Source organism: Palaemon carinicauda, chromosome 30 (genome assembly GCF_036898095.1).
Source record: "Palaemon carinicauda isolate YSFRI2023 chromosome 30, ASM3689809v2, whole genome shotgun sequence".
Classification (NCBI taxonomy): domain Eukaryota; kingdom Metazoa; phylum Arthropoda; class Malacostraca; order Decapoda; family Palaemonidae; genus Palaemon; species Palaemon carinicauda.
Window position 1 is genome coordinate 59,881,433 of NC_090754.1, and position 14,736 is coordinate 59,896,168.

Consider the following 14,736-nt stretch of genomic DNA (forward strand, 5'->3'; position numbering starts at 1 on the left):
TTCAAAGCCATGATCGGGCAAAATTGGACAGACAAATTTCTCACTTTTTTCCTGGTGAGGCAAAATTGGACAATGTTGGATTACAGACACAAAAATTTATTTAAGTCCATAACTTTTTTATAGTATATTCATATTGATAGTGACCACAAATTGTCATAATTTGCAAATTGAGCTTTGCTGCTTTACAGAGATACAGACGTGTCCATAATTGCCTCGCCTGTTAGATATTTTTTTATTGCTGAAATATAGGAATTTCTAATTCTTTGATGATTATGAGACAAACTATTTTTATCGATGAGACCTCCCTCTTTTGAAAGCATGTTTGATTTTTGGTCATAAATTATTAATACAGATTTTGAACAAAGGTTTCTAAAAAGGTGTCCAAAAATCCCTCGCCCTACTATATTTGCTCTAACATACAATTGTTTTAACATACGAAGCAGTTTCTGCAACGAATTAAGATCATATGTAGAGGTACCACTGTATATACATGAACATTAAGAATGTTTTCTTATACAAGTATAAGAAAAAGCAAGTTATAAGACAAAAATTAATGGCAGTCCAGAATAGGTGAGGAGGGAGAGAGGAAACAACCGCTCTCGATCCGAGCCAAAATTAAAGTGACAAAATCACAGGTGTTGAACGGGAGTGGTAGCAAGCTACCCCCCCCCCCCCCCACTACCCCCGCTAACTGGCGGTGTGGGTAGTTAACCCTCGCTAAATTTTAATGGCTCGTCATTTCAGCTCCGCCGAAAGTATGATCCCTAATAAACAGTGTGGTTTGTATTCCAGTAACGGAACAAATGTATTTTACCTATTTTTTTAAATAAATATATATACTGTATATATTATTCAGCCACGGAGATATAGATTAAGCGATGTATGTATGATAGCAGCCAACCGTTAGGTAGGGACAAGGCTTGTAGGTCACGGTAGATGGAGAAGGGTAGGTTAGGTGGTGTTCTTATATAGAGAGTTAGTAATACGCCGGCCACGGCTTACGAACGACTAGAGAATAGGAAGAAAATACCCATGCAGGGAGGAAAACCTGTCCACTGATATACACAAGCTCCTAGATTATTAGGTTTCATTATGATTACTGACAGAAAAAGCTTTTCTACTAAATGTTGGGCGTTTCCTATGGAGAAATTCCATTTTCTTCAAAATATGACACTCGCTTTCACTGCAAATATAAACTTAATATCTAAGAAATAACAATCAATGGGGTTAGCATGCGCAGCTCAGCATGTACCGCTTGCCAGTACATGGACCAGTTTAATGTTTTCCTTTTTCCGCGAGCAAAGCGAGCGCACACAGAGCAAAAACCATTAGATTTCTAAATAATATCCCCAGGGGTGTATGTATGATAACAGCCACCTAAATGCAAGATGACGGTCTACTAAGAATACGGCAGAGCGAGGGGGGGGGGGGGGTAGCATGAGGGCATTAACACCCCCCCCCCCCCCCCCCGTTAGGTATACAAAGCCTCCTATCCCCGTTCTTAGACAGTATAACGGGTTTCAGTTTATTTGCTGTTGAAATGAAGGTCACATTCAATGAAAGCACATTATTTACTCCAGAATAAAAATATTTTTCTGTTCAATATGTTGTTCCATCCGTAATTTTAATGTTACCCTAATCTAATTATCTGTCCCCTTTGGTATTATTTTACAAGCACTTACCAGGCCATAGGCGATATTTGCCATTACAAACAACATCAGCTACACATTTCAGTCACTTTTTCTTCTATGCACTTTTCGACGGAAATGCATAATTAACGAGTTATTCAATATCTTATTTTTAATATTTGTTAAAAAATGGACAAGTCATTCGACATGTTGACTCCACAGGTAGCTCTTGTTAGTTTGTATATCTGTTTTCATCTTACTTGGCTCCTCCCCATTGCGCAATGTGACAATATTTGCTTGAATGCGCATTTGCTCCTCCCACTAATGTCGCTCCTCCAATCTAAATACTACTGGGTTCTTTTCAAGGGTTATTATTGGACGATTCATTGGTCTCTCAGTCTTGTTTCAAGGATCTGTTTTTCGTGCAATATAACATTGTAAACGATAGTATTTTGTTTTTTTCCCTATTTCATTATGGGAGAAACCCGTGATTGTCGTTTGTTTTCGGTTTTCAAAAGTTCCGGTTTCTATATTTTCATCACGTCACTTTACTGTCATGGATCCTCCGGTACGGTTGTGTGAAATATGTCGTTATTCCTATTTTGATGTGATCGGCCGATTTCATGGGAATTATAATGGAACTCCTGAAGTAGTGAATCGTTTTCTAAGGGAGCATTCCGTATTACCTTTAAGTGTCCAGTGTGGTAAATGTGATTCGCCTTTACATTTTCGTGAGGATAGACATGTGTGGTATTGTACCAAATCTGAACGTATTCCAGTACTTGATGATTCAGAAGAGGGTCAACCACAACCTTCCACATCTTCATCGTCATCTTCCGTTTAAGGTAAGAAGTGATTTAATAAAATATATATATTCAAATTTACCCCTGGTTAAAGGGGGGGTCGCAGGGGGGGCGAAGCCCCCCCCCCCCGGTAGGGGTACAGGGCCCCTAGGTTAGGTTAGGTGGGTTTGTTAGGTTCTGTGGTGCCCTGAAAATTACTGTGGCCTTAAGGGGGGGTCGCAGGGGGGGCGAAGCCCCCCCCCCCCCAGTAGGGGTACAGGGCCCCTAGGTTAGGTTAGGTGGGTTTGTTAGGTTCTGTGGTGCCCTGAAAATTACTGTGGCTTTAAGGGGGGGTCGCTGGGGGCCCCTACCCCCCCTCCCCCGGTAGGCCTAGTTAGGGGTATGGGGGAGGGGTGCTGGAACATTAATTATTCATTTATTGCAAATATCATTCAATGCCCCAACACCAGAAAATATGTTTTACCAGTAGATTTTGATGTGTTTTGCAGGAATTTCACCTTCATATTTGTCAAAAATACACAGTTTTTGTCACACACCATTTGGGGTGTGGGATAAAAACGGGTGATTTCCGCCAAAAATGAAGGTGAAATTCGTGCAAAACACATCAAAATCTACTGGTAAAACATATTTTCTGGCCCCTAGGCCCTGGTAAGTCATAGTCGGTAACTTTACCAAAAAGTTCTCAACTTAACAATAACCATTTGGATTACAATACGTTCGAAATTTATAGTTTATCTACTTATATAAGAATTTATACATAACACTATACAAAAATAGAAGTACAAAACCTCATGGATGACGACAGTTTTGCCTTAATTACCATTTACAAAAATCTCTCGTGGGAGTTTGTTGTGGATTCTCGAGGTCGCATACGACCTACCTAACTATTTCGCTTTAAATTCCCTTAATAAAAACGCTACGAAGATTATACTGGCCTAATCTATACATGAGTCAGTTATAATTCTTGTTATTAACTTACATATCTCGTAACCCAGAAGAAATTAAGGCAAATTGTTGAATTTGTTGAGAAATCGCGGTAGAAATTTTGAATTCTTTGCGTCACTGGATGTTGTTATGCTTAACAGCACTGGCAACCAATCAAAACGAGTCTCTTTCAAAGGATCCTTCGTATAGTAGGATGAACTTTAGTTTTTTAAATGCAAAATTGTGATGATAAATCTCAAAATTGTTCTTTATATCCTGAATATACAGTTAACTAATATTCGAGAATCTATTTAGCATAATACTGGATTTTTCACTCAATGTTGTTATGTTGAGCTGCACTAGCAACCAATCAAAACGAGTCGTTTTCAAGGGATCACTTGTATAATAGGATTAACTTTAATTTTTTTAAATGCAATATTGTGTTAATAAATCCCCAAAATGATTCAATATATTTTGGATATACAGTTCAATAACATTTGAGTCCTTATGATGCATAATACTGGAAGGATTTTGAATTCTTGGCATTTTAGACAACCAAATTGCCAATGACAATAAGATGTCTTATAAATAATAAACTATACGGGCTGCTGGTTACATGATTGCTAGACCCTGTGGTTGGCTACGGCACAAGGTCAAGTATTCTTCAACAACAACAACAAAAATGGAAAACATATACAGAATCGGGAATAGGCAGAAACCCATAAATTTATACACCTCTATGATGTATAAAATCGGCTTAATAATGAAGAAACAATTAAAAGAAGAAATAGTCAAATACTGGAAACTATATATTATGAGCATGAAAATAGAATAGAATTGGTCTGGAATGAAGAATGGTAGATGAAACATGACAAATAGATATGATATCCCAGAAATGCTTTAAAGAGAGCAATATGATCTTGTATGGATCTTATATGGAAACAAAAGGGATGATAAAACTAATGAAAATCAAAACAATCAAAATTGGAAAAGCAAAGAATTGCCTGGGAAAACTAAAGGGAAAAATCAGAAATGTATTATGAAGTTAGATGGAGAAAAAGATCAAAATACTGAAAGAGGAAGACCAGTGAAGCAGCAACAGACGTAGATAAATTATATAGTCTCCTATACGGTGCAATGGGATATGATATTGAAAATAAAATAATATCATGAATTATAGCTAATGATTTTATAAAATTCTTTAAAAACAAAATAGGATGACAGCCAGACTTGTTCCTAATTCCTGTTGATTTTCCAAACAAATTAAGGTGAGGATCAGCTCTATATTATTATTATTATTATTATTATTATTATTATTATTATTATTATTATTATTGTTATTATTATTATTATTATTATTATTATTATTATTATTATTATTATTATTATTATTATTATTATTAGTATAAGCTAAGCTATAACCCTGGTTAGAAAAGCAAGATGTTATAAGCCTAAGTGATACAACGGAAAAATATCCTAGAGGAGAGAGGAAACAAGGACATAAGTAAACTACGAGAGAAGTAATGCAAAATCAAAATAAAATATTTTTTTATAACAGTAACATCATTAGAATAGATCTTTCGTATATAAACTGTAAAAACTATGAGAAAAAAACAAGGGGAAGTATTGGATGTCAAGGTAGGACAAGAGACACACGATGGTGGGGACATGTAGTTTACGGGTTTAATCGGTCCTCAGATACAGACTGCCACGGTTGCTCTCTGCAACCGGCACACTCACTTGGCGCCTGCCCGCCATGGGAAAACATATCATACATGCAGGTACTCCATCCCCCCCCCCCCCGAGATTAATACATGGGTATACATGGAGAGGCAACGATAAAAAATAATGCATGGATATACATGGATTAAATTGGGTGCATGTGCGAGAATAGGAAGACAGGTGCATAACTGTCAGTAAGGAAGATACAATGTGCAGGTAATACATGTTCATAGAATAATATGAGAAGCAAAGGCAATAAAAAAAAAAGAAATATATGCAGGTGCCGCTGTAATGTACAATGATCACATGTAGTCATCCATCCACGCAGGCCTTTTAGTGCGCCGTGATGGGCGTGGCTCCCGTATTGCTTGTGGGCTGGGCGTAGGGTGACTGCCTGGTAGCTGCTCGGGCGTGGGCGTGGCTGGATGCATAGCAGGTGTGGCCCGCCAAGGCTGGGGCCCCGATGATGTGAGACGCAGGTGCTTCCTGTTACGGAGGGAGAGGCGCCCGCTGCCATCCAGTTTGACTAGGTATTGTCGGTATGGGAGCGTTTCCGCCACGGTACCGGTGCGGTTCCACAGCTTAGTGGCCTGATTTTGCACTCGCACTTGGGATCCCGGGTTGATAGCTGGAAGCTTTCTGGATGGTCCGTTCCCGGTGAGGGCAGCACCACTGTCAGCCATCTGACGTACTCTTTGCCGTAAGGTTGCCCCCCAGTGTTTGTCTACCGTGAGGTGCCAGCGGGCCGTGGGTACGCCGTCTCGGAGCTGCCTGCCCGCTGCCATCTGGGTGGGTGACTTATTTATTCCGCAGAAGGGGGTGTTGAGGTACTGCAACATAGCCATAGAGGACTTGTCCGTGTCGAGGGTGCCGCCGCTGCCCGTGTTTGCCATTATTATCCGCTTCCCGATCTTGACTGCGGCCTCTGCCCTACCATTGGATTGCAGGTACTGGGCGGATGATAGACGCACGGACACGCCCCATAACTTGAAAAATTCCCCCATTTCCTCGCTTGCCAGATTGGTGCCACCGTCCGTGGAGTTTTGCTCCGGGGCCCCCCACCTGGTGAAGTAGCGACGTAGCTGGGTCTTGATGTGGGAGGAGGAGGTTCCGTGGGGGAAATGGGCCAGCTCCAGCCACCCTGTGAGCCTGTCTGCGTAGGCCATGTACGAGTATCCGTCATGCTGGAACATATCTGCTCCGTCATCTGGAAGGGGTACTCTGGGAGCGGCGTGATGATGAGTTCCTCCACGGCCTGGGATGGTGCGTGTACGTTGCATTCTTCACACGAGGATCGGTGATACTGCAAGTCCCCCTCAAGTCCAGGCCAGTATACCGTCTGGCGCGCTCGTCGTTGCATCGAGTCCAGGCCTTGGTGCCCCGTGTGTAGGTTGGCAGCCACCTGCTGACGGAGAGGATCCGGAATAACTAGGCGGACGTTGCCCTGTTCGAACGTGTATGTCACCAAGTCTTGGATAACGGCCAGCCTCTCCCTGTCACCGTAGAAGGGCCGAAGGCACGCAACTTCTTGGGACTTCCTGTCGGCCCAGTCTCCGGCCAGGACCCTGGCCATGAGCTGCTAGTACAGGGGGTCGCTGACAGCGGCGTGCCTAACTCTCGCCTCGTCCACGACACAGCTGTCGGGCTCTACTGCTGCCAAGACGGCGGCCGCCATGGTGTCGGTGAGGTCTTCGTCGAGGTCCATGTCGTGGGCGCTGGGATCGGCTTTCAAGGCAGGGTATCGGGACAGGAAGTCCGCCGCGCTGCTACGCTTCCCCGGCAGATACTTGACCCTGAATCGGTACTGCAGAGTTCTCTCCTTCAGCCTGAAGAGGCGGGGGTTGGAGATTTCCGTGAGGGCCCGATCCCCCAGTAACTTGGTTAACGGGCGGTGGTCCGTCACAACGGTGAGGTTGGGGCACCCCAGCAAGAACAGCTTCGCCTTCTGGAGACACCAGGCTACCGCGAGGGCCTCCCCCTCCACGGCAGCGTAGCCAGCTTCAGCGACGGTGAGATGGCGGCTACCGCATGGTGCCAGGCGCCACCCACCCGTGCAGCAAAAGGGCGTGTTGGCGGAGCTGCATGAGCAATACTGTTGAAGGATCACAAACCCTATGCCTTCTTTGCTCCAGTCGGTGATCGCTGCTGTGGGGCGGCTCCTGTCAAAGTAGGCCAGTCCGTCCTTTGCTAATTGGCAGATCATGTCTTGGGCGTGATGAAATTTGGTGCGGAGTGCCTCGTCCCAGTACACTACCTTCCCGGTTGGTTTTTTGAGGAGCTCCCTGAATGGGTTCATGATGGGGGCTGTCGCGAGGAAGGGCGCCAGCTGGTTGACAAATCCGTACCAAGCCCTCATGTCGGTGATAGAGGGCTGACGTGGCATCGGGAAGTTCTTGATGGCCGCCAAACGTTCCTCTGTTGGCTTGTAGGCCTCCCAGCCCAGGTTGAAGCCCACGAAGTCCACTTCCCTTCTTGCGAATTGGAATTTCTCCGGCTTAAGGGTAACGCATGTTTCGAGGAAGTCGTAGGCATGCCAGAAGGCCCCTTCAATGCTGTCGTCGTAGAGTAGGGTGTCGTCCACGCACTTATATTTCCTCTGGATGTCCTGGATGGCGTCGTCGAATCGTCGAGTATACGCATCGCCAGCGGAGCAGTGCACCATGGGTGTACGACGGTAATGATATCTCCCCCAGGGGGTAATGAATGTGGTTAGATCGCGACTTTCTTCGTCTAACTCCACTTGGTGGTATCCCCAGTATGCGTCCGCCACGGTTTTGAATGTGTGCTTAGGTACCCCGGACACCATGTCGAATGGGGCGGGGGTATGGTGTGTCTCCCATAAGCAAGATGCGTTGAGGCGCTGGTAGTCAACTGTACGGCATGGCTGTCCTGACTTCTTGGCGACGACCAACATACGGGTGCACCATTCGGTTGGCTGCCCGGCAGGTACCGGTTCTATGACGCCATGGGCGACATCTTCTTCAAGCTGGGCCTTCACTTCCTCTTCCCAGTATTTTGGCACTGATGCTGGGGTATGGCATGCGTAAGGCGTGGTTCCTGGGAGCAGGTGGATATGATGCGGTTTCCCCTGCATCACTAGTAGTGGCTTCCTGGCTGTGTTGAATGTTGTCGTAGCGAAATGTTGCAGGAGCCAGGCTTCCAACCTGGCCGCATGTTCCTCCTGGGGTGGCAGGGGCACCTCGGCGGGTCGGGGTGGTACCTGGGTAGCCCGTCTGGCCGTGCCATCGAACAGTCTCACGTGTGCCACCGCGGGGGAGGGATGGGGGAACTCCTTGGGTACCAGCATTAAGTCCCTGCAAGCGTCCAGCGACAGGAAGAGGTGCTTTGCCGACTGCACGAAGTACACGTCCTGCTCCGTGGTGCGACTTTGCAGGGTGACGTGGCACATGGCAGATCCAAGGCACTTCAGGGGAAGGTTTGCCACATCCCGCAAGCCAGCCCGGGGTGTAAGGGCTGCTGGGCAGACTTGGAGGTGCGATAGCAGGGAGGGCCCCGCCCCACATACCTGTGCCCCGGTGTCCGCCACGGCGGTGACCGGCACACGTACTCCTGTGTCGTTGTGAACGACTGTCACCTCCACTACTGGGTGGCGGGCGAGGTTGGCACCCGCAACAAGCACAGCGCTAGACGTAGCACTAGACACGTCTGCCGGGGATCCTGTCAATTTTGTCTGTGACTTTCTGCAGCATCTGTAGTAATGGCCATGCTTGTGGCACCCGTTGCATACGACGGATTTAGCGGGGCATGAGGCTCTGCCAGAGGCAGGGAGGGGGTAAGGGACCCCTACCTGTGCCAGCGACGGTTGCACTCGGATGATCTGCCTTGGGTGTTTCGCTGCCAGCTGCACAAGCAGATTCCCTCCAGTTGCATTGGCGCGCAGCAGCGTTGACGCGGGCCGCCTCATGGGCACAGCACCTGGCCCTAAGGGCACTAACACAATTGATGTCATTGCTACACTGGTATACATGGCGACGCATAGCCTCATCACTTAAGCCCACCATTAACTTAGGTAATAACATATACTCAGCTAGATTGCACTGACACTGAGGGCACTGGAAATTGCAATCGGTGGCCTTTTGAGAACACTTTAAAAAATAATCACTGACACTTTCTCCTGGGCCTTGTACCGCATTAAAAAACTCCAACCATAGCACAGCACGGTTTGTAGATCGCAACACAATATCGCGAATAAAATCCATGGCTTCCGTAGCGGTGAGGTTACTACATTCCTGTGAGGTGAATCTGGCGTCCAGCGCCTGTTGTAGAGGGGGTGTGCAGTATAGCCTGATGTGGTGGACAACCTCGTGGGGCGGTAGTCTGCACAGTTCGATCCAGCATTCCATTGACCTCCTCCAGGACCTGAATGCGGCGGGCTTCAGCTCAATTTCGCACTTCTCCGGGGCTGCAGATGCAGGGACACGAGGCGCAGGGGTAGCATGTGTCGTAAGCCGGTCACGGAGAACGTTGATCATCTGCTGCTGTGCCGCCATGGCTTGCCTGGCTTCTTGCAGGGCAGGGACGAGCCCACGGGGGACGACAGGGCGTGCGGTCCTTGGGGTGGACTGCACTGAGCGGCGCTGGAAGGGCATGGTGAGGGTCACGTTGGTCCTTGAGAATCACTGCGCCATATTGGATGTTAAGGTAGGACAAGAGACACACGATGGTGGGGACATGTGGTTTAATCGGTCCTCAGATACAGACTGCCTCGGTTGCTCTCTGCAACCGGCACACTCACTTGGCGCTTGCCCGCCATGGGAAAACATATCATACATGCAGGTACTCCATCAGGAAGATAAATAAGAGAGACTAGATAGCCTGAGTGTACCCTCAAACGAGAGCACTAACCAAAGACAATGGGAGGTCGTGGTACAGAGGCTATGGCACTACCCAAGACTAGTGAACAATGGTTTGATTTTGGAGTGTCCTTCTCCTAGAGGAGCTGCTTGCCATAGCTAAAGTATCTTCTGCAATTACTAGAAGGAAAGTAGCCACTAAACAATTACAGTGTAATAGTCAACCCCTTGAGCAAAGAGAATGTGGAAAGTAGGCTATATACCAAACTATTCGGTATATGAGTTAGCAAGGGATAAATGAGGCGTAACCAGAGAGAGGGATCCAATGTAGTACTGTCTGGCCAGTCAAAGGACCTAAAAACTCTCTAGCGGTAGTATCTTAACGAGTGGCTGGTACCCTGGCCAACCTACTCTACTACCCAGTGTTTCTCAACCTTTTTTTACCAATGGCACACTTAGGATCTTATAATAATATCACGGCACACTTGGAAAATTTAAGAGAAAAAATTAAGAGAATATATACTTGTAAATATGAGATGGCACTACAGACTTAAGAAATAAAACACTTTTAAATATGAACTTACTTTATTTCAGTGTTTTTCTTAGAGTAAATTGTGAAGATGATTAGTGTGAAACTTGTGCCTGGTGTTTTTTGGTGACTTACTCAATATTTGGTCGAATGTGTGATAAGCAGACCCTCATTTCTTCTTCAGTTGAGCGTAGTCTCTCTCGCTTCTTAGTTTTGATGTTATTTAGGGTTGAGAAGCCAAGTTCACATAAATAAGATGTAGAAAAATGCAACAAAAGTGATAAAGCTTTTTTAGATAATGTGGGATATTTCTCTTGAACAGATATCCAAAATGAGTCAATAGGTACAGTAGAATGTTTTATTTTTAGACCTCTGTCACTAGAAATGGTGGCCAGTTCCTCTTCGTCACACAACTGTAATCCAATATTAGAGGGAATATTCATGAAAGGATTTCGAATCCAATCATACTTCTCTGTGCTCAGTGATGGAAAATAGTGGTCGATGTTTTCATCAAGCACTGTCAGATGAGAAACAACAATAGGGATCATTTCTTTAATGCAAGTGGTACGCATTGAAGGAAACATATCAAAATTACCTGAGCTTGCTCTATTTTTTCAAATAATAATTTTCTTTTTTAGAGCAACTAACTTATCTGTTGAGGTCAGAATATTTTCATTTCTCCCTTGCATGCTACGGTTTGTGTTGTTTAATTGACTGAATATTTCTGTTAGGTATTCCAGTTTAGACATCCAAAGTTCACAACGAAGATGCTCACAGAATTTTCCCTGCTTTTCTTGGTCGAAAAATACGATTAATTCCTTGTGTAATTCATGAACACAAGTTAATACCTTACCTTTCGATAGCCATCGAACTTCGGTATGCATTAGTAATCTAACATGCTGGGAATCCATTCCTTTGCATAGTTGTTCAAATAATCTTGACTTCAAAGGCCTACTTTTAATATAATTTACTATTTCAACTAGCTGGTGTAACACCAGTTTTAAATCTTCTTGTGATATTTTTGAAATAAGAACTTCTCTGTGTAAAAAGCAATGAGTACGAATAAGATCTGGGTTTTCTTTTTCTGCAAGAGATACAAATCCTTTAATACAGCCTGTCATACATGGGGCTCCATCAGTGCAAATGCCTACGCAAGATTTCCATGTTAAATTCATTTCTCTAAGGTAGTCAGTTATCACATAAAAAATATCTTGACCTCTAGTAGTAGTTGACATTCCTTTGCAACACAAAAACTGATTGATTATTTCACTGCCATCAATAAAACGTACAAATGAAAGCCAGTGACTAGTGTTGCTTATATCCGTGGACTCATCAACAGTTAATGCAAAAGTAGAATCCTGAAGTTTTTTCTGAACCTTTTTTCCAATATTTTCAGATAAATCTAAGATTCTTCTGTGTATTGTATCATTTGATAAGGGGATTTTGCTAATTTCTTTTTACAGCTTTCTCACCAAACATGGATTTAACAATCTTTTTGCAAGCGGCCAGTATAACTGACTCAGCAAGTGTGTGAGATTTAGATTTTAATGCTATTATTTCTGCGACTTTAATTGAAGCAAGCTGAGCCCTTTCTGATGCGGTCATTGTTTTCTCAAATACATTGCGCTGCTTCGATTGCTGATCTAAAAGCCTTTGAAAATATACAAGATCTTTATCCTGCAGAGATGAATGTTTAGAAGTGAGATGTCTCTTTAACTTACTTGGTACCATGGATTCATTTGACATTTTATCGCCGCAAACTACACATAATGGATTTGGTTGAGCAGCATCTCCAGACCAAAAAAATCCGAACTTCAAGTAACTCTCATTATACTGTCTATTTAAATAATGGCGAATTTTTGCCTTTTTTACATTGGAGTTTGTTGGGTTCAATGATTGTTCACTATCAGACTCACGGCTGCCACTAGCCTCCTTTCTTATAAGAAATTTATCCATTGTGAAGGAATGCACTAAAATCAATAAACATGGTACTCTTGTCCTGCAAATACACTGGTCAATGGGAATTATCATAGAACCCCAACAGACTGAATGAAACAAAAAGGCTAGTAATGTGATTGGTGAAGTGCACTACCATGACCACTCAAGTACTGTCTCAACCGACACTGACAACAAGACACCGAGGGTATGCAATGAGAGCGAGACTCAGACACGTAAGATACGCGTAGGCAAGGTGACCAGAGCTCTGCTTTTGAGCGGAACAAATCAGTTAACTGATTGTACATATTCCCTACTTTTTAATGTTACTAATATGTTCTGCTTTCTTATAAGTGTGCCCCAATATTTACTGAATTGTATGTGTGCGTGTCTGAAGAGAGAGAGAGAGAGAGAGAGAGAGAGAGAGAGAGAGAGAGAGAGAGAGAGAGAGAGAGAGAGAGAGAGAGAGAGAGAGAGAGAGAGAGATGTTATGTAATGGTTGATAGACCATCCGTCCTCACATGTACATTCATCCAACGTTGTTTATATGCGAAGCTTTTAATAGTACAGGAGTCTCAAATGATGTGCATTTCTTTTACAGAAATATACCTACCAAAGACTGAACAAAAGGCATGCACATGATTTTAAGTAAAATTTAAATAACTATTGGCTGTGGAGAATTTTTTAATGGTTATGTTCTGAGTGGGAACTTAGTCCGGGAAAGTCTCCTTATAACAGTTACATAAAGTTCAACAGGGGAGGATATGAGCACTTACTCTCGGGGCACAAACACCCTGCTAATACTTTACTGTCACAATTCACTAACCATCACTCTAAATACAAAAGGGGGAAATTTTACTGTCCAGAGGCCGAAGCACTCCACACGTAGGATTAATAATTTATGGCCTACTCTAGCTTTGTCAGGTCTATAGTCATCTCATTCTCAGGCTCTGTTCCGGCTCCGTCCCAGCTACCCCAATGAAATGCTGGACAGTTATTTTACGTTAATGTAAGGTAGACAAAATCCAAAATGGGAGCAGTGATGTAAAGTAGTTTAAAAGTTTAAAGATAAGGATCTTTACCTTCGAAGCAAATATATTAATGCAAAGTTTCTCGCTGTTACCACCTATAGACTTACTTAGGTTTTCTCTTTAAATATTGGGTATTTTGTCCCGTGATCAATTATTCATTTCACACATTAAAATAAATGAGGGAGCAAAAATACTAAAGAGGTTTAATTAACCTAATATTAATTTATTCACAAATTTACATAAAAGAAACGGGCATCTGAACAAAGACAAAAATGGAATGATAAAGAGAATGCAAATTAAAAGCAATTCAAAATTATAAAGATGATGGTTTAGACACGCGGTCTGCAATAATCAAAATGGGGTCTGGCACATGGCCCACGTGACCCAGAGACTATGCTAGTCTCCAAACAAGAAATAATAATGGAAAAATATTTACACACAATCCCACCGCACACAGTCCGAATATTGTAATTAGCCAGGTTCCCTATAAAGTTAAAATTAGTCTAAGCTAATAAAAAATGGGGGAAAACTAAATGGCCATTGATGTAGTACCTGCACTCCTTTAAGATTAGTCCTATGCCCGTGGTGGCTGTTGACCTGGTTGTCGCACTAATCTCTTGCCTGGCTCACCCCCAAGAATTCTCACTGTAGCTGTAACTAGGTACATCAGGGTCCTCTTCTTCTCAATCTCTCCGACCGGCAGCAACCTTTTGTGAGTCGAGTTTTGGGAGAGAGAGGGGGGGGGGTGAGCCAGAAGTGCTCGGGTTCAATGACCAGGCAGGTCAGCAGGCTAGGGCAGCTCCTCGTAGAATGTGGTCGACACTACGGTCGAAGAGATCACCTGGCTTCACCTTTCCAGACAGGTGAGGAGCTCGATGCGCATGGTAATCCATTGGGGATCCCATATCGGGACTTCAGGACAGGGCAATATTTTCATGCAAGGAGTGCAGAGGAGGCAGGATTTTGTACTAAATACTCAGATAAATCTTGCTGCTCTGAGGGAGGTTATATATACAACAATCCTACCTATTCTGGCTTGCTAAAAATTAATATTTAAAATGATTAATTAGCAATGGACTGGTACGATGGGCATACATCTTAAAATTAACAAACCTTAATTGGTATTGAGAAATATAAGATGCATTAATTCAGCAGTATTGGAATTTATATAAAATGTGCAGTTTAGGAATTTAATCTCGACCCATGTACTTTAAGGAAAGAACCAACATACGCCGGGGTTACAACTAAGGCCCTCTAACGTGCGTATCTACGCTGTGACGTCACGAGCATGGCGTGCGCCACTGTCAACAAGTTTAGGTTAGTCCTCCCTATGTTTCGTTAAAGAAAACT

The 14,736-nt window shown here is 43.9% G+C and overlaps 2 protein-coding genes across 2 annotated transcripts in view; both read right to left on the bottom strand.

Moving 5' to 3' along the window:
- The window catches only part of LOC137623198 (disks large-associated protein 5-like), a 156,422-nt gene extending 152,867 nt beyond the window's left edge, over window positions 1-3,555 (bottom strand). Inside the window, exon 1 of the mRNA XM_068353902.1 lies at window positions 3,411-3,555. The gene's annotated coding sequence lies outside the window, so the exon portion shown is untranslated. The remainder of the gene's footprint in view (window positions 1-3,410) is intronic.
- Window positions 1,081-12,376, bottom strand: LOC137623574 (zinc finger BED domain-containing protein 5-like). The gene is made up of 4 exons (XM_068354405.1): window positions 11,882-12,376; window positions 11,274-11,796; window positions 10,556-10,937; window positions 1,081-1,183 (listed from the first exon to the last, which is right to left on the bottom strand). The coding sequence occupies exons 1-4, from the start codon at window positions 12,374-12,376 to the stop codon at window positions 1,081-1,083; spliced, it is 1,503 nt and encodes a 500-aa protein (XP_068210506.1).
- Between the last annotated feature and the right edge of the window lie 2,360 nt (window positions 12,377-14,736).

What these genes read in the sequence shown, in the direction of transcription:
- LOC137623574 (XM_068354405.1), bottom strand. Translation starts at nt 12,376, where the DNA reads ATGGATAAATTTCTTATAAGAAAGGAGGCTAGTGGCAGCCGTGAGTCT. An exon ending in CCATGTTTGGTGAGAAAGCT is followed by an intron (nt 11,797 to 11,881) that starts GTAAAAAGAAAT and finishes ATTGGAAAAAAG; the next exon opens with GTTCAGAAAAAACTTCAGGA. An exon ending in AGTTCGATGGCTATCGAAAG is followed by an intron (nt 10,938 to 11,273) that starts GTAAGGTATTAA and finishes CTCATCTGACAG; the next exon opens with TGCTTGATGAAAACATCGAC.